Source organism: Colossoma macropomum, unplaced genomic scaffold, assembly GCF_904425465.1.
Source record: "Colossoma macropomum unplaced genomic scaffold, Colossoma_macropomum, whole genome shotgun sequence".
In the NCBI taxonomy this organism is placed as follows: Eukaryota; Metazoa; Chordata; class Actinopteri; order Characiformes; family Serrasalmidae; genus Colossoma; species Colossoma macropomum.
In genome coordinates, this window is record NW_023494785.1 from 32,041,075 (window position 1) to 32,057,252 (window position 16,178).

Below are 16,178 nucleotides of genomic sequence, written 5' to 3' on the forward strand. Positions count from 1 at the left end.
GTAGTTTAGCTCAATGACTGAGTTGTCAGTTTACTTAAGCATTTTAATTGAAATTACTTATACAATGTTATATATATATACATCAGAAATTTTTATTATAGCCTATTTTGGCCATACTGACCACTACTACATCTAACCACGTTTTTACTGAGTAATGTAAGCATCCTGACCAATCATAGTTTAAGATGATTTGTATCCAACAACCGTGGCTAGCCATCTAAGGCCCATGCTACCTTTGCATGACATGAGCGCTATGACAGTGTGACTGCTACAGCTCACACATGTTGACCATTCACATATACTGAGTTTGTTCTGCAGTACAGTAAGCAAGTTCTATCAACATCATTTTTTCAATTAAATTAGTAGTCAATTAAGTTACTTAACTCAATAACAGTATATTTCAGAGAGCACTGTACCTTTGTTTATTCTCTGCAGTTTTCTGACTTGTGATTGGGTGATCATTTCAAGCCTTGGCCATGCCACAGCCACCTGTGGTTGGGAGTCCTTAAGACCATAATAGTGGATGGAACTGGCAATGACTAAATTGGAAAGACAATTGGATAAAACACCAGAAAATAAACATTGAATATATTTGTATTAGACTGCAAATATCATAATCACAATAAGTAGCAATATAATCACATTGCTATTATTTTGTCCATATTGTGCAGCTCTATGCTAAAATGGCCTGACAGTCCTTTTGCTAGTTTTAATCTAACACTTTTGTCTCACTTTTCTCTTGTTTTTTGATGTTGTTTTACACTCCAGCACTATGTTGATTTTTGTTCTGCGTCTGTTTTGTCCCAGTTCCCATATCTCTCCATGTAGCTGCCCCTACTCAAACCATTTTCTCTCCTTCTTTATTATATCCCTTTCTTTTTAATGCCTTTTCACTTTACCCTCTTCCCTTTATTCCTTCTCAATTCTTGGCCATTTGAATACTCCATGAGCCTTTGACCTAAGCTTTGATTTATCAGACCTGGTCACTCAAAGCTAAGGCCCCTCATGTTGAAACTACATTAAAGAAAGGCTAAAACCCTATTGTGTATGTACAGAAATGCAGAAAAGCCCTCTTCTTCTGAACTGTCATGTACCCCTTTAATGGAGTATTGCGGAGTATGTACCATCACATGCAGTAAGCAGTCATGTGTGCTACACTTACTCTTAGCGAAAATAGATCCAAAAGAACCTTTTCCAAACCAAGCCTTGCCCATAACCCTTTAATTGGCCCCCTATTGGCTGGTGAGTCCAGATGCCACGCCCCATACCTTATTTGGACTGGTGGAATGTTGGGGTCAAAGAATCGCAATGGTGAGCTTTTTTTCCCCATTGGATTAATTATACTTTCACATCAGTAGTTGTATAGTTATAGATTTCCCATGAAACCAGTGGTCAGCATAGGCATACAATTCGAAAGAATCCTTTTTGTTTCTTGCTCATTTCAGAACATGTTTTAATCTTTTTCAGGTGTGTCAGACTGGGTTCCTCTAGGATCACAGCACTACAGAAATTAGTATTTTTTTCTCTCCCTATAGGCCTGGATTTTATCAGTGAAATATTGTGAGCAAATGTACATTCATTGCAATAGAATTCACTTTGATGCACAATTTCACATCTGACTTCTGAGGCCAATAAACTTAATGCTGAGCACAAACTTTCATGAACTACGACAGATGAGTTAGCATCCTCAGCCAATGCCAGTACTGCTTTGTCTCTGTTGTTTTCTGAAGGGGCAGGTCTCCGTACTGCAGCGTTTAAGCTCCACAAAGGAGGAAACATCAATTTTAGCAGCGTCTAAGTGCAAACCTTTCCCTACAGGCTATAAATAAACACACAAAAGAGAGGAAGAAAAATACACACAAGTCCAGTTTAGGGTAAGCGAGTTAGTAAATTTGCGAACTGCTAGGTTAGCTTCTTGGCTAAGCCCTGCTGCACACAAACCACTGCCGCCAACCATGTTAGTTAACTAGACTTTGCTACTTGCAGCAGTATGCTCTTGTAAGGATATATACATATCTGATGTAATCTTATTTGTGTTTCTTCTGTTTACGGTTGGCAAGTTGTTTTTCATCATCAGTCTTCTTGTCCAGCCTTGGTCATGGCTGTTTCACAAGGTGTTGGAAACTGCAGCTTAACCCTTTGTTTAATGTTAGCTCATGGAGGCCTTGTTTATTAGCTGATGAGTTGATTCAGATGTGCATAATAAAGGAAGAATGCTGAAGTCTGAAGAGCTATGGCCTGGAAAGTACCCAGTTTAACACCCCCGCTTTAGTACTGGATGTTTCATCTTCAGTGGTGTCACAGCAGTACTGATTTTCAGTTTTAGAGGTACAGACAGCAGTGGTATTTATGGTAATCAAGACCTGACAGTTAATTGCAGTGCATATAATTTGTCAGGTGTTTTGAACAAACAGTTCCAGATGTATAAAAACCTAACAAAATTGCAAGCTTTCTTTATGGAAACTGTGGGTTTATTAATTTCATTATTGCAAACGTAAATGTAATCTGTAACTGTGATCTATTTCGATAAAATTGTGAGCACTCCTTTACTCAGTAACGTCACAACTTTTCTAATAATGAGTAAAGCCCAACCGATATAGGAATTTTAAGCCATATTTCAATTGTGGTATTTGAGAATTTAAAAATCAATTCTTTTTTTTTCTCCAGAAATACATAACAAAGATTATCCCTAACATTTGCTAAGTGTACTTATATAAGAGTCCTAACCAAGATAACATGACATAATGCAGTTGCAACTATGAGATTTCACTTTGTAGTGTTACAAACACAAAAAAATCCTGCGTATTATCGTTTAAAGGATTTATTGATTAAATGGATTCCATGCGAGAGGATCTGTACATGGCGTGTTACTCATAACTGTAGCGGAACTCTGTCTCAGAGCACATCAGTGTGCTCTACACTCTAACAAGATAGTGCCATTACAACACACCAAATGTTTGAAAAGAAGGTAGATAATTTTGTCTGGCTACTTGTTCAGCTCACATTTATTTATTTGTCCCTTCTGGTTTAATAATTTCTAAAGCACCAACTGTAACTACAGATATGCGAGTCACTGATATATTAACCATTGCTTCATTTGGGCACGAGGCTGATGTTGGCTTTCTATTTGCCAGCTTCTTGTTCAAATTTTCCAGTTTCACCATAAATAGTGAAGCATTTACATTCTTCCACCAAATGCTACTGCTGAAACTGTCGCACCATGTAAGGTGGAACAGGAAAATTTGAATATAAAGCTGATTTAAGCTTTGTCATTTAGCCAGAAGAAGTTAAACGCTGTAGTTTCCATAAATAAATCTACAGTCAAGTTTGTCAACAGCTTAGTCTACAGCACTCAACTACTATAACGATAAACATGGGCTGATTGTGAAGTTTGCCTGACTACCGGCTTTCACATTACTGCAGCAAAAGCGGGCATGGCTGTCATTTATCGGTTGTTATGAATGCCGAGACAGTTTATCTGTAACTTGCTCTTATCGGCTGAAAATATTGGCACGCCGATCTACCAATCAAATAGTAGATCTGTTAGGGATGGAGAAGTTTAGAGTTGTTTTTGTGTCTCCCTGCAGGCTTCTTCTCGTCTCTCTGGACGCCCCAGCAGCTCTGAGACACCCAGTGCAGCCGAACTGGTCAGTGCCATCGAGGAACTCGTCAAAAGCAAGATGGTATGAACACACAAGAGCAGTTTGTTCCTTATGTTATCCCTATCAAATAGTGGTCCGCACAATATAATGGGCAGCTTGGCCTAGTGAGTGTTTTTTAATAATGTATTGATATTTTGTCTTTAGTAGCCCAAAATATATATATATATTTCATATAATATCTATTTTGAGTGGTTGTGGACGACTTCTATAAGCTTCAAATTTTCATCCAAGCTCTCTCTCTCTGTCACTTGCTCTCTCTCTCTCTGTTTACTTCCTCCATTGTTTCTCTCTGTTTACTTCCCCTTTGTTTTTTTTTCTCTCTCTCTCTCTCTCTCTCTCTCTCTATCTCTCTTTCTCTCACTCTCTCTCTCTCTCTGGTTACTTCCCCCTTTGTTTCTCTCTCTCTCTCTCTCTCTCTCTCTCTCTCTCTCTCTCTCTCTCTCTACTTCCCCCATTGTTTTTTTTCTTTCTTTCTCTCTCTCTCTCTCTTTCTCTCTCAGAATCTTGAGGACCGGCCCAGTTCCCTCTCGGTTGATCATGCAGACAGTAGTAGCCCTTCCTGTAATCCCTCTGATAACTCCCTCCTGTCCTCCTCTTCACCTGTCGATGAGATGGATGAGCGCAAGACAGGCTTCCTCAAGAAACGCCAGTAAGCAACTACATCACTTACATATCCTACAGTAAAGATTGCCATTGATGTAACAAGCTCAGAATTTTAGAGCAGTAAAGCTTTGTCAGTTTCTGGCAGCATGTTTGATGTGAGGCTAATTTAGCTAACACATAATAGAAGCTTATATGCCACCAATTAGCATTTTACAAACAGCATACCTAACTCATCACACACTTGCTTCAAACTGCATCAAGTTGTTACACATTCTAAAGACTGTTTACTAAAAATAAATAAAGAAAAATGTACTGTTTGCCATTGGTTGGGTATAAGCCAACTATAAGCCAGCCAAATAGACAAACATAAATTGGCTGCATCGACTGCATTTGGACTAAGAGTACATTTTAACCCTCTAACGTCTGATTACTCAAATCTGCATCAATATGTGCTAACCCTATCCCTGACATTCCCTATCCCTGAAACGTTCCCAAACCCTCTCATGCATCTTAGTCCAAAACAGGAGTGATTTGCTGATGAAGATGAAGGTGTAATTTTAATCATGTCTCTGTTCTTATGCAGCTACGTGCTTCTGGAGCTGGTAGAGACAGAGAGAGACTACGTTAGAGACTTGGGTGCAGTAGTAGAGGTAAGAATACGGTCACACCAGAACATTGTGGAGTGGGGAATTAGACTTGGGCGTCATCTTTGCAAATAGCTTCTGCATACAGTTATAGCAAATGGTCCTGACACTGGAGATGTATAGGAAGTGGAGTGTAGGCTGAGTGAGTCAAACTCTAGGTCAGCATCGAGTTTTACAGTAAGCTGTTCAGATGTTCAATTCAATCAGATGACTCACCCTTTTACAGTCTCATGGACGAGTCAGTAGCTTGAGGATGTGCGGGACTGTTGCAGTGTGTTGCAGTGTTATTCTAGAAGGATCATCATTCATAATGCCAGCTGAAATGTGGAGGTTATGTGGAGGTTTGGAACAGGAAGTGAAATTGCAGTCAGTGGGCGGTACCACCTCCTTAGCGTGTCTGCCTGGTGCGATCGCATGTTTGGTGTCCGTGTCACTGTCTCCATGGTAACAACATCTTTGTCCTCCCGCTTTCACAGGGCTACATGAGCCGGATGAAGGAGGAGGGGGTTCCGGACGACATGAAGGGCAAAGACAAGATTGTGTTCGGAAACATCCACCAGATTTACGACTGGCACAAAGAGTAGGTGGCCTAAAATTGTCTTAATATGATTGGAAATGTAGGTAAACCTTGCCTAACACAGTTTTTCTCACAATTTTGACACAGCATAGCTTTATATACACTCACCATCACTTTATTAAAACATCTACCTTGTTTTTCTAGTCTTTGATCACTGTATGAGCTCCACCTCATAGGTCAATTATATTTGTGTACAATTACAGACTGTTGTCATGTGTTATAATGAATGTTTTTGTCAGCCACCCTCAACACCCGGGATCATCTTATAGCATCCCATAAGCCAGATCTGGCCCATGACCAATTCTTCTCCAGCCCTAACCCATCCTCCAAGTCTTGATATCTATAAAAAGGATAAGGCATTAAATACTGTTCAACCACCACCAGCACCTGTTGAAAATTGAGGTCTGCTACCTGAAACTTTACCTGAAAAAATGAATATACATCATCTAGAAGATGAAGAATACTTAAATCCTTCATTTTGTTGAGAATATAGTTGGTTTCAGGATCCCAAAGTGTTTTGCTGCCATCTCGCGGCAACACTGCTTGCTTATTTCCGGTATAGCAATCTGTTCCGCGCATGTGCAGACTGAGATATCCGAAAAAAATCTGAGTAAGAGTATACATGCACTGAGAAATCTAATTACTGAGATAAAATCCAGCTCTCTTTATAGGATCTCTTAATCAGATTTTTAGATCGGAGTATGGTGTTTACATGACCATTTGAATAATCAGATGACTGCAGAAATCCGTTTATGATCGTATGATCGGATTATTGAGTGCATGTAAACACACTCACTGTCACTAATAAGTTAAGAGTGAACCGTCACCCAAAATATCCAGACCAAATCAGTTCTGTGGTCAGAAAGATCAGGATTTCCAGTAAAGTAGCCAGTGAGTGTAGTTTGCCCAGGCCGTATTTTCCTGTTTTGCAGTTTTTCTGAGTTTTCGCTGTTTTGATGCTCATTTTTGCACAGCTTCTTCCTGGGTGAACTGGAGAAGTGCCTGGAGGATCCTGATAGGCTAGCGCCTCTGTTCATCAAACAAGTAAGTAGTGAATTACAGTAGGCTTTTACACTGGAAGAAGTAGAACATAATGTTACAGTGTTGAGAAATGGTATTAGTGCTAATGATGATGATGGACTATATTTTGTTCTACAGGAACGGCGATTACACATGTACATAGTCTACTGCCAGAACAAGCCCAAATCAGAACACATCGTCTCTGAGTACATAGACACTTATTTTGAGGTAAGAAACAATATCCAAAAGGAAAACGTATGGTAGTATTTTACATTTTTTAAATAATAGTGAAGATATTAAACCTATTAAATAACACATACTTAATTACTAAAGTAAGAAATATTGACTTTCTTGACCTCTTATAGAGATGTTTCAGTCCACTCTGCATGTAGTTAAGTGTGGTTATCTACAAGTGCAGATAAGTGTAAACTTGTTGGCAAGACTGGTGTGTGCAGCAGCACTTAGCTAAGCAGCTAACCTAGCAGTTAGTAAGGTTTCTAACTCGGCTAGCATAAACAGTAAAAAACTAAAGTAAAGATAATGTGGTCTCCTGACTTACTGCATATCATGCTTCATGTCTTTTATGATCTTATTTATAGCCTGTGGGGAAGAAATGTTCAAATGTCATGCAACAACTAACCGGTCTTTATTAACTTTTAAGTTGCTCTAATTATTTATTTGTTCCCTTTCTCTTTTCTTCGCTCACTCTGTCAGGATCTGAAGCAGCGTTTGGGCCACAGGCTGCAGATCACAGACCTGCTGATCAAGCCGGTGCAGAGGATCATGAAGTACCAGCTGCTGCTGAAGGTAACTCAGTCACTCTGACTCAAACAGTGAGATTTCAGCTGCTGGGCTTAGATCTCTTGATGTTTTCTTACGTTGTATAACACACAGTACACATTGTTTCACTGGCATCCCTTTTGACGTCCATGACTATCTATGACCAGCAACAAGACACAATATAAGCATTGAGCAAACAGTCTTACCTGAAACCGGAAACACATTAAGTGTAATAGCTTGCTGTTTCCAGTAAAAGGAAAGACATGTATTAGTTATGTAAGCAAATGAAGTTGTCATGTCTGTCAAAGTGAAACCTGAGATATTTGTCAGTGTTATCAGATGAAATTTCAGTTTTCTGTTCACCTGTTTTAGGATTTCTTGAAGTTTTCCAAAAAGGCTGGAGTGGACACGACAGAATTAGAGGTGAGGATGCCATATTTTCTTTTTGCCCTTTCAAAGTCTTGCTGTCTTGCTAATTAGTTTCATGTTTAATTTTTTGGGACTGTATTGGTTTGTGTTTCTCAGAAAGCTGTGGAGGTCATGTGTGTCGTTCCCAAACGCTGCAATGACATGATGAACGTGGGCCGTCTCCAGGGCTTTGATGTAAGTCCTTCTTGCCAGACGTATGGATATTTACACTTTAATTCACAAAACACTGTAAAAAAAAAAAATGTATTTTTTAGGATACATACATTGTCACTGTGGTGGTACATCGTAACCTTGAGGGTACCACATCCATTGCAGTTACATTTATATATATATATATATATATATAAACTCATGAGTGTTGTATGTGGAGGTGATTTGCTCCTAGTTCTGAAGTTTGTTTTCTGTTGGTTTGTGATTTTCAGGGGAAAATCGTAGCGCAGGGTAGACTCCTCCTGCAGGACACTTTCATGGTGTCGGATCAGGACAGCAGCCTGCTGTCCCGCATGAAGGAGCGTCGTGTCTTCCTCTTTGAGCAGATAGTCATCTTCAGTGAGCCTCTGGACAAGAAGAAAGGCTTCTCCATGCCGGGCTATCTGTTCAAAAACAGCATTAAGGTGCGCAGGGTCACAAGTAGGGCTTTTCACTAGCAGTGGTGTCAGTAGGCCCTCTGCTCAAGGCCAGTTGTGTAGATGACTCTGATGTTTATTTTGCTTTGAATTTAGAAATAATTATTTTCATTTTATTATTATAAATTTTTTTTTTTTGATTGTACTATTTTTATAAAAGACCAAACAAATGCTAAAAAAAAGACTAAGAAAAGGCAACAAAACATATTTATTTAGTAAAATAAAGAAAAGGAAAATGAACTGATAAACAAAAGAAAGAAAAATTCTAACTCAAGGAAGGAACTGTTTAACTACTTAAATAAAATATGAAATAAGTTTGGTTTAAAATAGATTTTAGAAATGCTGAGAGGGTCAGTTGAACATAATGTTTATTAGTGTTGTTTTATTGTTTTAATGTACTTTTTTCCATGCTGAATATTGTGTGCCATCTTATTTTGTTGCAGGTCAGTTGGTTGGGACTAGAGGACAGTTCAGACAATGACCCCTGCAAGTTCACTCTGACCTCGAGGTCGTCCACAGGAGGCACAGAGCGTTACATCCTGCACTCATCCAGCCCATCGGTCTGCCAGACCTGGGTCCACCAAATCAGCAGCATCTTAGAGAACCAGAGGAACTTCCTCAATGGTAACCCACTTCACTTTTCTATTTCTGAGTTCACTTTTCTGTTTCTAGGTTCCATTTCTGTACGCACATGTCCAAGGAGCAGTGGTTCAGCCAGTCCTCAGGGACCACCAAAAGGTTCACATTTTTGCACTAATCCAACTCGCAATGCATAGGGATGGTGTGGTTCGTCCAGGGCTTCCCTGAGGATCAATTTGAGAACCACTACTGAAGAATACAGCGCTAGTCCAAAGTTTGAATGCACCTGATTGAGTGTATGTTTAGCATAATCTTTTGATTTGGGCTTAAATGCTTGAATTGTGTAAGATTTGTTATAAATAGTGAATTTGATATTAAATAGTGATAATAAATACATTTAGTGTTTTTCTTTGGAACTTTAGTTCATAGTATTGATGTCTTTGCTTTTACTCTAAAAGGCAGAATATTGTGAAAATAAAGAAACTCTTTGATGTGCCCACACTTTTGACTGATGTTGTAGACTATTTTACCCTGTATGTCCAATAATATCCAAACACCACTTCTAACTAGTGACTTCAGTTACTTTAGAAAAGCCTTGTAAATAGAAAGAGAGCTCTGGAGCAGCTGCACATGAGCCAAAGGACACCATATCTAATGCCAAGCATCAGGTAAAGGGGTATAAAGCCCCCCCAGCTGTGGGGGGCAATTGAGCTATGGAGAACTGTGTTTTATGAAGTGACAAAGCAGCATCACATTCCTTTGGGATGAGTTGGAGTGGTGGTTGTGATCCAGAGCTTATCATCCAACATCAGTACCTGACCTCACTAATGCTTGTGGCTAAATACAATTAAAGTCTCTCAACAGTGTTCGAGAAGATTAGAGGGAAAACAAACTGAATATTAATTCAGACTCCAGACTTTTGGACATATAGTATATGTATTAAATAAAAAGGAACTGAATAAATATACTATAGTTTTGTAATATTATTGTTATGTATTCATTTGTTACTTATGTTGGGTGGCTTTCAAAATAACATAATTATAAATGTTCTCATGTTCACACTGATCATTAAAAGGAATTTCTTTCTGTCTCTCAGCTCTAACATCTCCCATTGAGTACCAGCGGAACCACGTAGGGGCAAGTGGTTCGGGCGGTCCCAGCAGTAGCAGTGGCCTACCTGGAGGCAGCAGTAGCAGCAGCAGCAGCTCGTCTTCGCGCTCCCGCAGTTCCAGAATCCCGCAGCCTTCCTCCCGTCTCCCCCAGCCAGTGCAGCACCATCACCCAGACAGCCGCACATCAGGTACGTGCCCCCCAGCCGAGGCCCAGGTCCAGCCAGGATCTCCTATCCCCAGAGCCGCAGTGGCCCCCATGACCCTGGCCCTCCCTAGGCCTCGAACGGGCCTCCCTTCACCTCTCTTGTCCCCTATGAGCCCCCAAAACTCTACCCCAAAAGGTCCCGCCCCTTTTTGGGCCTCTGTCCCGGCCACACCTCCTGGCCGCCCTCCCGGGTCCCACACGGAGCGGGATGACTCCCTTCCCAGCCGCGTCTCCAGCCAGTTGCGCAGACATTCGAGCCACAGCAAGGAGACGGATCGCATCAGCACCTGCTCCTCAGCCAGCGAGCAGTCCCTGCACTCCACACACAGCAACGGGGTAAGGGCCCAACTCTGGCCCAGGCCTTAGACGGGCCTAGTCCTGCTCTTCCAGCTTTCTACTAACCAACTGGGATCCGAAGAAGACCGTCTCCGACTACTGCGGACATTAACCAGCCTGGGCTTGTGTATGCTCCACTACCGTTTACCTACTAACTCTGACTGGCGGTAACTTCACTTCTGCAGTCTGACAAATTCACAGACCTGTGGTCTTCCTGCTGTCTGCTGCTTTGCTCTCACTCAGTCCTCTACCCTTGAAGGGCCTCACAGGCTTAGATTAGAAGCAAGCAAATTAACCTAAACCCATACTAACACTCTTTGCTTCCTGCTGCAAATCAGGTTTTTAAAGCTTTACCAAAGCTGGATTTTTGTGGTGCTGTTCAGAATGGCAGGCTCTGGGAGAGGCTGCTGACAGGCCTCCAGATTCTACTTACTGTAAAATGCTTTGCTTTGCACAAAACACCCTTCCTTCCTCTGCATATACAGCGTTAAATGGGGTTTTCAGCTTGACTGTCATGTACGGACTGTTTTTGGGGTTTTGTACAGTACCAGCCAAAAGTTTGGATACTCATAGAAGTGTTTTTATTTTGACATATTTTTGATTCTTCAGAGTATCCTCCTTCTTTATGTTTTTTATGCAGCTTTGCACACTTTCAGCACTCTTTCAAGCAGCTTCACTAGGAATTACCTGGAGTGCTTTTCTAACAGACTTAAAGTTCCACATATGCTGAACCTTATTTGCAGCTAAAAACAAGTACATTTCAGCATCAGACAGATATTTATATTTGACCTATATTACATGAGTATTTATTTGCACTCTGAAAGTTCACACTGGTGGGCTGGTGTGCTAAAGTATGGTGGTTTGTAGTCCCAGTTAGAGGTGGGCAATACAATGATATTTTATCATTATCTTGATAAATTGCGTCACAGATCGTGGATGTGATCACGTCTTAAAGAACACCAAACAACTGGATAGTTCGTTAAAAGAGAGCCTAATTAGTCTTGTTTAACTGGATTTAGTGCATCACAGTGTGTAAAGCAATGAATGAAAGTCATTGTATTTACAGTTTTTGAGTGTATTTGTTTCTGTTCCAACTTCATCTCCAACTTTATCAAACCTCATAAAAACTAAATATCATGATACATACTGTGTATTGTAAAAATGTCTTGTATAAAAAACTTTTAAATATTTTTGCCTTTTTGCCCTCCCCTAGTCCCAGTCCTGTATTCTACAAATATTTATTTATTGGCATTGGCAGAAATGTACATGAAAAGTATCGGTTTTTGGCATCAGCCCACAATTCCAAAATATCTGTGCATGCCTAATTAACTATTGTTTGCTCATTTGTTTTTTAAGCAAATTTTACCATATGCATTTACCTCACCTTTTATATAGTGTATACAACAAAACAAATTTTAAGCACTGAAATATACGCCTGCAAATCAAAATGTCTTTAAGACTCTGAAAAACATACATTCAGTGTGCAGACTTTTGGCTGTTGCTGCATCTTACGGGTCTTTGGTGTGGGAGCTGTGTGGCCTAAGCATTGAACTGCGTATACTATACTATACTATGAACTATATAACGATTTATTTATAAAGTTTCATGTTACCTGAATTGATGAAGTTTGTTACACAGATTAAAATGGTTAAATCATTCAGTTGCATTTTTTTTAGTAACCATATAAAATCTAACAAACAAAAATTATTAAAATAAATATAACAAAAAACAAAGTCCTCCTAGAATTACAGTTATTTGAGAGTAATTATACATATGTTGTACACACATAACTGTGCTTCACTTGTTTCTGTTTAACTTTTTTGAATATGGATTCTAATCCAAACTTTGTGTGTGTGTGTTTGTGTGTGTGTGTGTTGTCAAATCAGAGTGAAAGCAGCAGCAGTAGCAGTGTATCCACCATGCTGGTGACCCAGGACTACGTGGCTGTGAAAGAGGATGAGATCAGTGTGTTTCAGGGCGAGGTCGTGCAGATTTTGGCCTCCAACCAGCAGAACATGTTCCTGGTGTTCCGAGCAGGAACAGAGCAGGGCCCCGCCGCCGAGGGCTGGATCCCCGGATTCGTGCTGGGACACACGTCCACCAGCACCCCTGACTACTCCGACACAACCCTCAAGTACGAACACCACCATTCACTAGATGCTCAAGATTTACCTCAGGCCTCTGTGTGGATTTTAACATACAACACGAGTCAACAGTTTAGACACTACAACTGATAAAAATAAAGAAAAGCCTTCCTAATATTTTCTATGTTAGAATAATGGAGAACAAATCGAAACTGCAAAATAACATAGACGGCATAACTACAATCAGAAATATTGGTCTCAGCAAGATTATATTATTACCTTAGAGTGTAATGAGCCATAAAATAATTTATAAAAAGCATTCACACTTTTGAGTGGTGCTGTAGCTTTGAAATACAGTCAGTTTATCCTGTTGCATTGGCCAAAACAGTATGTGGTTGATTGCAGCCCTGAGCCATATGGGGTAATGAGATTTCAGTGCACTATTGAGCTCTCCTTAAGATCTTTCTTTTTAGTCAAATAAAGAGCCGGCAACGAATTTTCTGAAACACTAAAGGAAGTGGTTTGAGAGGTGTTGCTTTTCTTCACAGCTGTAAATGTGCAACCACTCAGTTCTGTGTTTGTGATAAATTTCCAAAGACAAAAATAGAAAGCAAAAAAACTTTACTGTAACAAAAAAATGTTATATTTTGGGAAAATTAAGCAAATTTCTAGAATTAAAGTAAATACAAACAATAATTTTGATATAACAAAAGGGATTTACAAATACCTGATTGTGATGTTAGAGCTGATTTAGAAAAAGATTCTTTCTGAACATGTAAACTGTCGTTCAAACACATGGAATCACTTGTCATATTAATAATTGCTGTTATTTTATTCAGTAATAAATACATGGTGTAGATTAAAAAACCATAACCTAGACACCAAAAGGTATTTTAATAGTATTTCAATATTTGGAACCAATAAGTTAGTAAATGATAAATACACAGTAATTTTCTATTTACTGTAATAGAATTTCTTAATTTCAAAAAATGTAATTAACACTTCTTCTTCTGGGAATTTACTCAAAGATGGCAAATGTTAGTGCACATTTTTTATGTATTTACTGAGCTTAACATGTTGGAAAAAATGAAACATAACATATAACATGTTTTTCTTTTGCACCGGCTGCATTTTGTCCACACATATATATTTGTTCGTCTCTTTCTCTTCTTCTCTCTTCAGGAAGTCGTCCTCGTGGCACACGGCACTCCGTATCCGCCGTAAGTCAGAGAAGAAAGAGGGCAGGAAAGATTCCAGGCAGGAGAATGGTCACCGCAGGTCCAGAGAAGCACCGGCCAATAAAGTTTCTGTAAAGGTGCCCCACTCGTGTTTCACTTTGCTGCTTTTGAACGTTTCCTGATTTCACTGTGCTGCTCTTTAGAAATGACATGTTTGACGAATGGGCCCACTCAATCTCTCACCTTCTGTTTCAGCTTCTAAATCCGAACTTCATCTATGATGGTATGTCTGACTGTTGCATTCGCGTTCTTGGAAACACTGTTTGAAAGCTGGTGTGCTTTTAACCGAATGTGATGTAAAAGAGTTGAGTATTCTCTGTTGTTCCTGGCAGTCCCCCCAGAGTTCCTGGTGCCTCTGAGCGAGGTGATGTGCGAGAGTGGAGAGAGTGTGACCCTCCGCTGCAAAATCTGCGGTCAGCCAAAAGCCTCAGTCACCTGGAGAGGGCCGGACCAGGCAACGCTGACCGACGGAGGACGATACACACTCTCTCACAGGTACACGCATGCACTTTTGTTTATTATTTGATGCACATACAGTCCTCGACCACTAGGTGTCTCTCTAGCTCTCTTTGAGTGCATGGAGTAGCAGCTGTTTTATCAGTTACATCACAACACAGGATGGTGTTAACCAATGTACAAATATTTCAGTGGAATTACGCTAGTATCATTCACCAGTTAATTTCTCAATCCACTCTTGTTCAGTGTTGTTATGCTTTTCTGTCTCTACTCTGTCCAGTGAAACAGGTGAGGTGACCCTCAGCATTTCAGCCGTGTCTGTAGAGGACAGCGGCACCTACACTTGCATCGCCACCAATGACATGGGCACTGTCATAACATCCGCCTGCCTCAGAGTGCAAGGTGTGCATCCGTCTTACACCTAACATTTTATACAGAGCTCGAGAATAGCACTGATCTTACTACTCAGCAGTGAGAGTGTGAAAACCAAAACTGTTATCACTACAGCAGTAGGATAATTACAGGTCTGATGAACTGTTTTTCTCTGTCATTGATCTGAGCCCAAATAATGCTCACTAGACAACATTGACCAGACCTGTATTTTTTAGTTAGGTGGACCGGCCGGTTTATTGATCATCAGAATTCCTTTGGAATGGCTTGGCGAAAGATTTTCCACAGTTTTTCTTATAGCCCCAAAGATAGTCCATCAGCCAAGACAGGTATGGGGTCAAAATTTTGCTTCTTTAGGTTACTGATGGACCTACAAGGCTAGCATTGCTAATAAACACTAGAGGTCAGTAGTTACAGAAATTTTTCGAAAACACACCCCCCAAAACTTTTCTCAAACTGCATCCCAGGACTTGCCAGTGTGGTTTAAGACACCATGACTTACTGAAAAAATGATTCAAACTTCACTGTAAACCTACACCAGCTGTTCTTAAGTTCACATGTGGACTAGTTGCATCACACAAACTAGTTTTAATGTTGAGCTTAGTTATTAAATATTTATACCTCCCTCTAAGCAGGTGCAAGTGTTGGGGAAACCAACAGAAAAGCACACAAAATATAAAAAATGAATTTTTTGGTTAACAAAGCTGAAAACACTAAATCCTGTACACTATGATGTTACTTACAGCTCTAATCATTGCCCTGGCTTTCACTCCAAGTATGAAGTTAAACACCCACAGCTGCAGTCCAGTGAGTTAGTTTAAAATACTGCATATTTGGTTTTCACCAAGAAATATTAAAAAATAAACAGACAATGGCTATAGATATTCAGTTTGTACACATAATTCCCTTCTACATTGGATATTTTTATGGAAAAAGTCAGCACAAGCAGCGGCACGGTGGTGCAGTAGGTAGCGCTGTCGCCTCACAGCAAGAATGGCCTGGGTTCAATTCCCGGCCGGGCGACCAGGGTCATTTCTGTGTGGAGTTTGCCTGTTCTCCCTGTGTCTGCGTGGGTTTCCTCCCACAGTCCAAAAACATGCAGTCAGGCTGATTGGACATGCTAAATTGCCCCTAGGTGTGAATGTGTGTGTGAATGTGTCTGTCTGCCCTGTGATGGACTGGCGACCTGTCCAGGGTGTATCCTGCCTTCCGCCCAATGACAGCTGGGACAGGCTCCAGCACCCCACCGTGACCCAGAAGGATAAGTGGTTTAGAAGATGTATGTATGTATGTAAGTCAGCACAAGCACATTTATATATATGAACATTTTATCATTCTTTTAAAGCGACATACACATTAGTTAGTTGTTACTAGTTAAGACTTGCAGATTTGTAGTGTAGCGAAATTTAGTAAAAGGATCATTTAAAACTTCCTAAG

At 40.1% G+C, this 16,178-nt stretch overlaps 1 protein-coding gene across 1 annotated transcript in view; it reads left to right on the forward strand.

Annotated features, from left to right (window-relative positions):
- triob (trio Rho guanine nucleotide exchange factor b) overlaps nt 1-12,571 on the forward strand; it is a 183,585-nt gene extending 171,014 nt beyond the window's left edge. Inside the window, exons 38-50 of the mRNA XM_036590656.1 lie at nt 3,588-3,683; nt 4,163-4,311; nt 4,849-4,915; nt 5,386-5,489; nt 6,461-6,530; nt 6,645-6,734; nt 7,221-7,313; nt 7,659-7,709; nt 7,812-7,889; nt 8,138-8,329; nt 8,785-8,965; nt 10,017-10,220; nt 12,460-12,571. Coding sequence (XP_036446549.1) covers nt 3,588-3,683; nt 4,163-4,311; nt 4,849-4,915; nt 5,386-5,489; nt 6,461-6,530; nt 6,645-6,734; nt 7,221-7,313; nt 7,659-7,709; nt 7,812-7,889; nt 8,138-8,329; nt 8,785-8,965; nt 10,017-10,220; nt 12,460-12,464 — 1,380 coding nt within the window. The 3' untranslated portion in view covers nt 12,465-12,571. The remainder of the gene's footprint in view (nt 1-3,587; nt 3,684-4,162; nt 4,312-4,848; nt 4,916-5,385; nt 5,490-6,460; nt 6,531-6,644; nt 6,735-7,220; nt 7,314-7,658; nt 7,710-7,811; nt 7,890-8,137; nt 8,330-8,784; nt 8,966-10,016; nt 10,221-12,459) is intronic.
- Nucleotides 12,572-16,178: the final 3,607 nt, after the last annotated feature.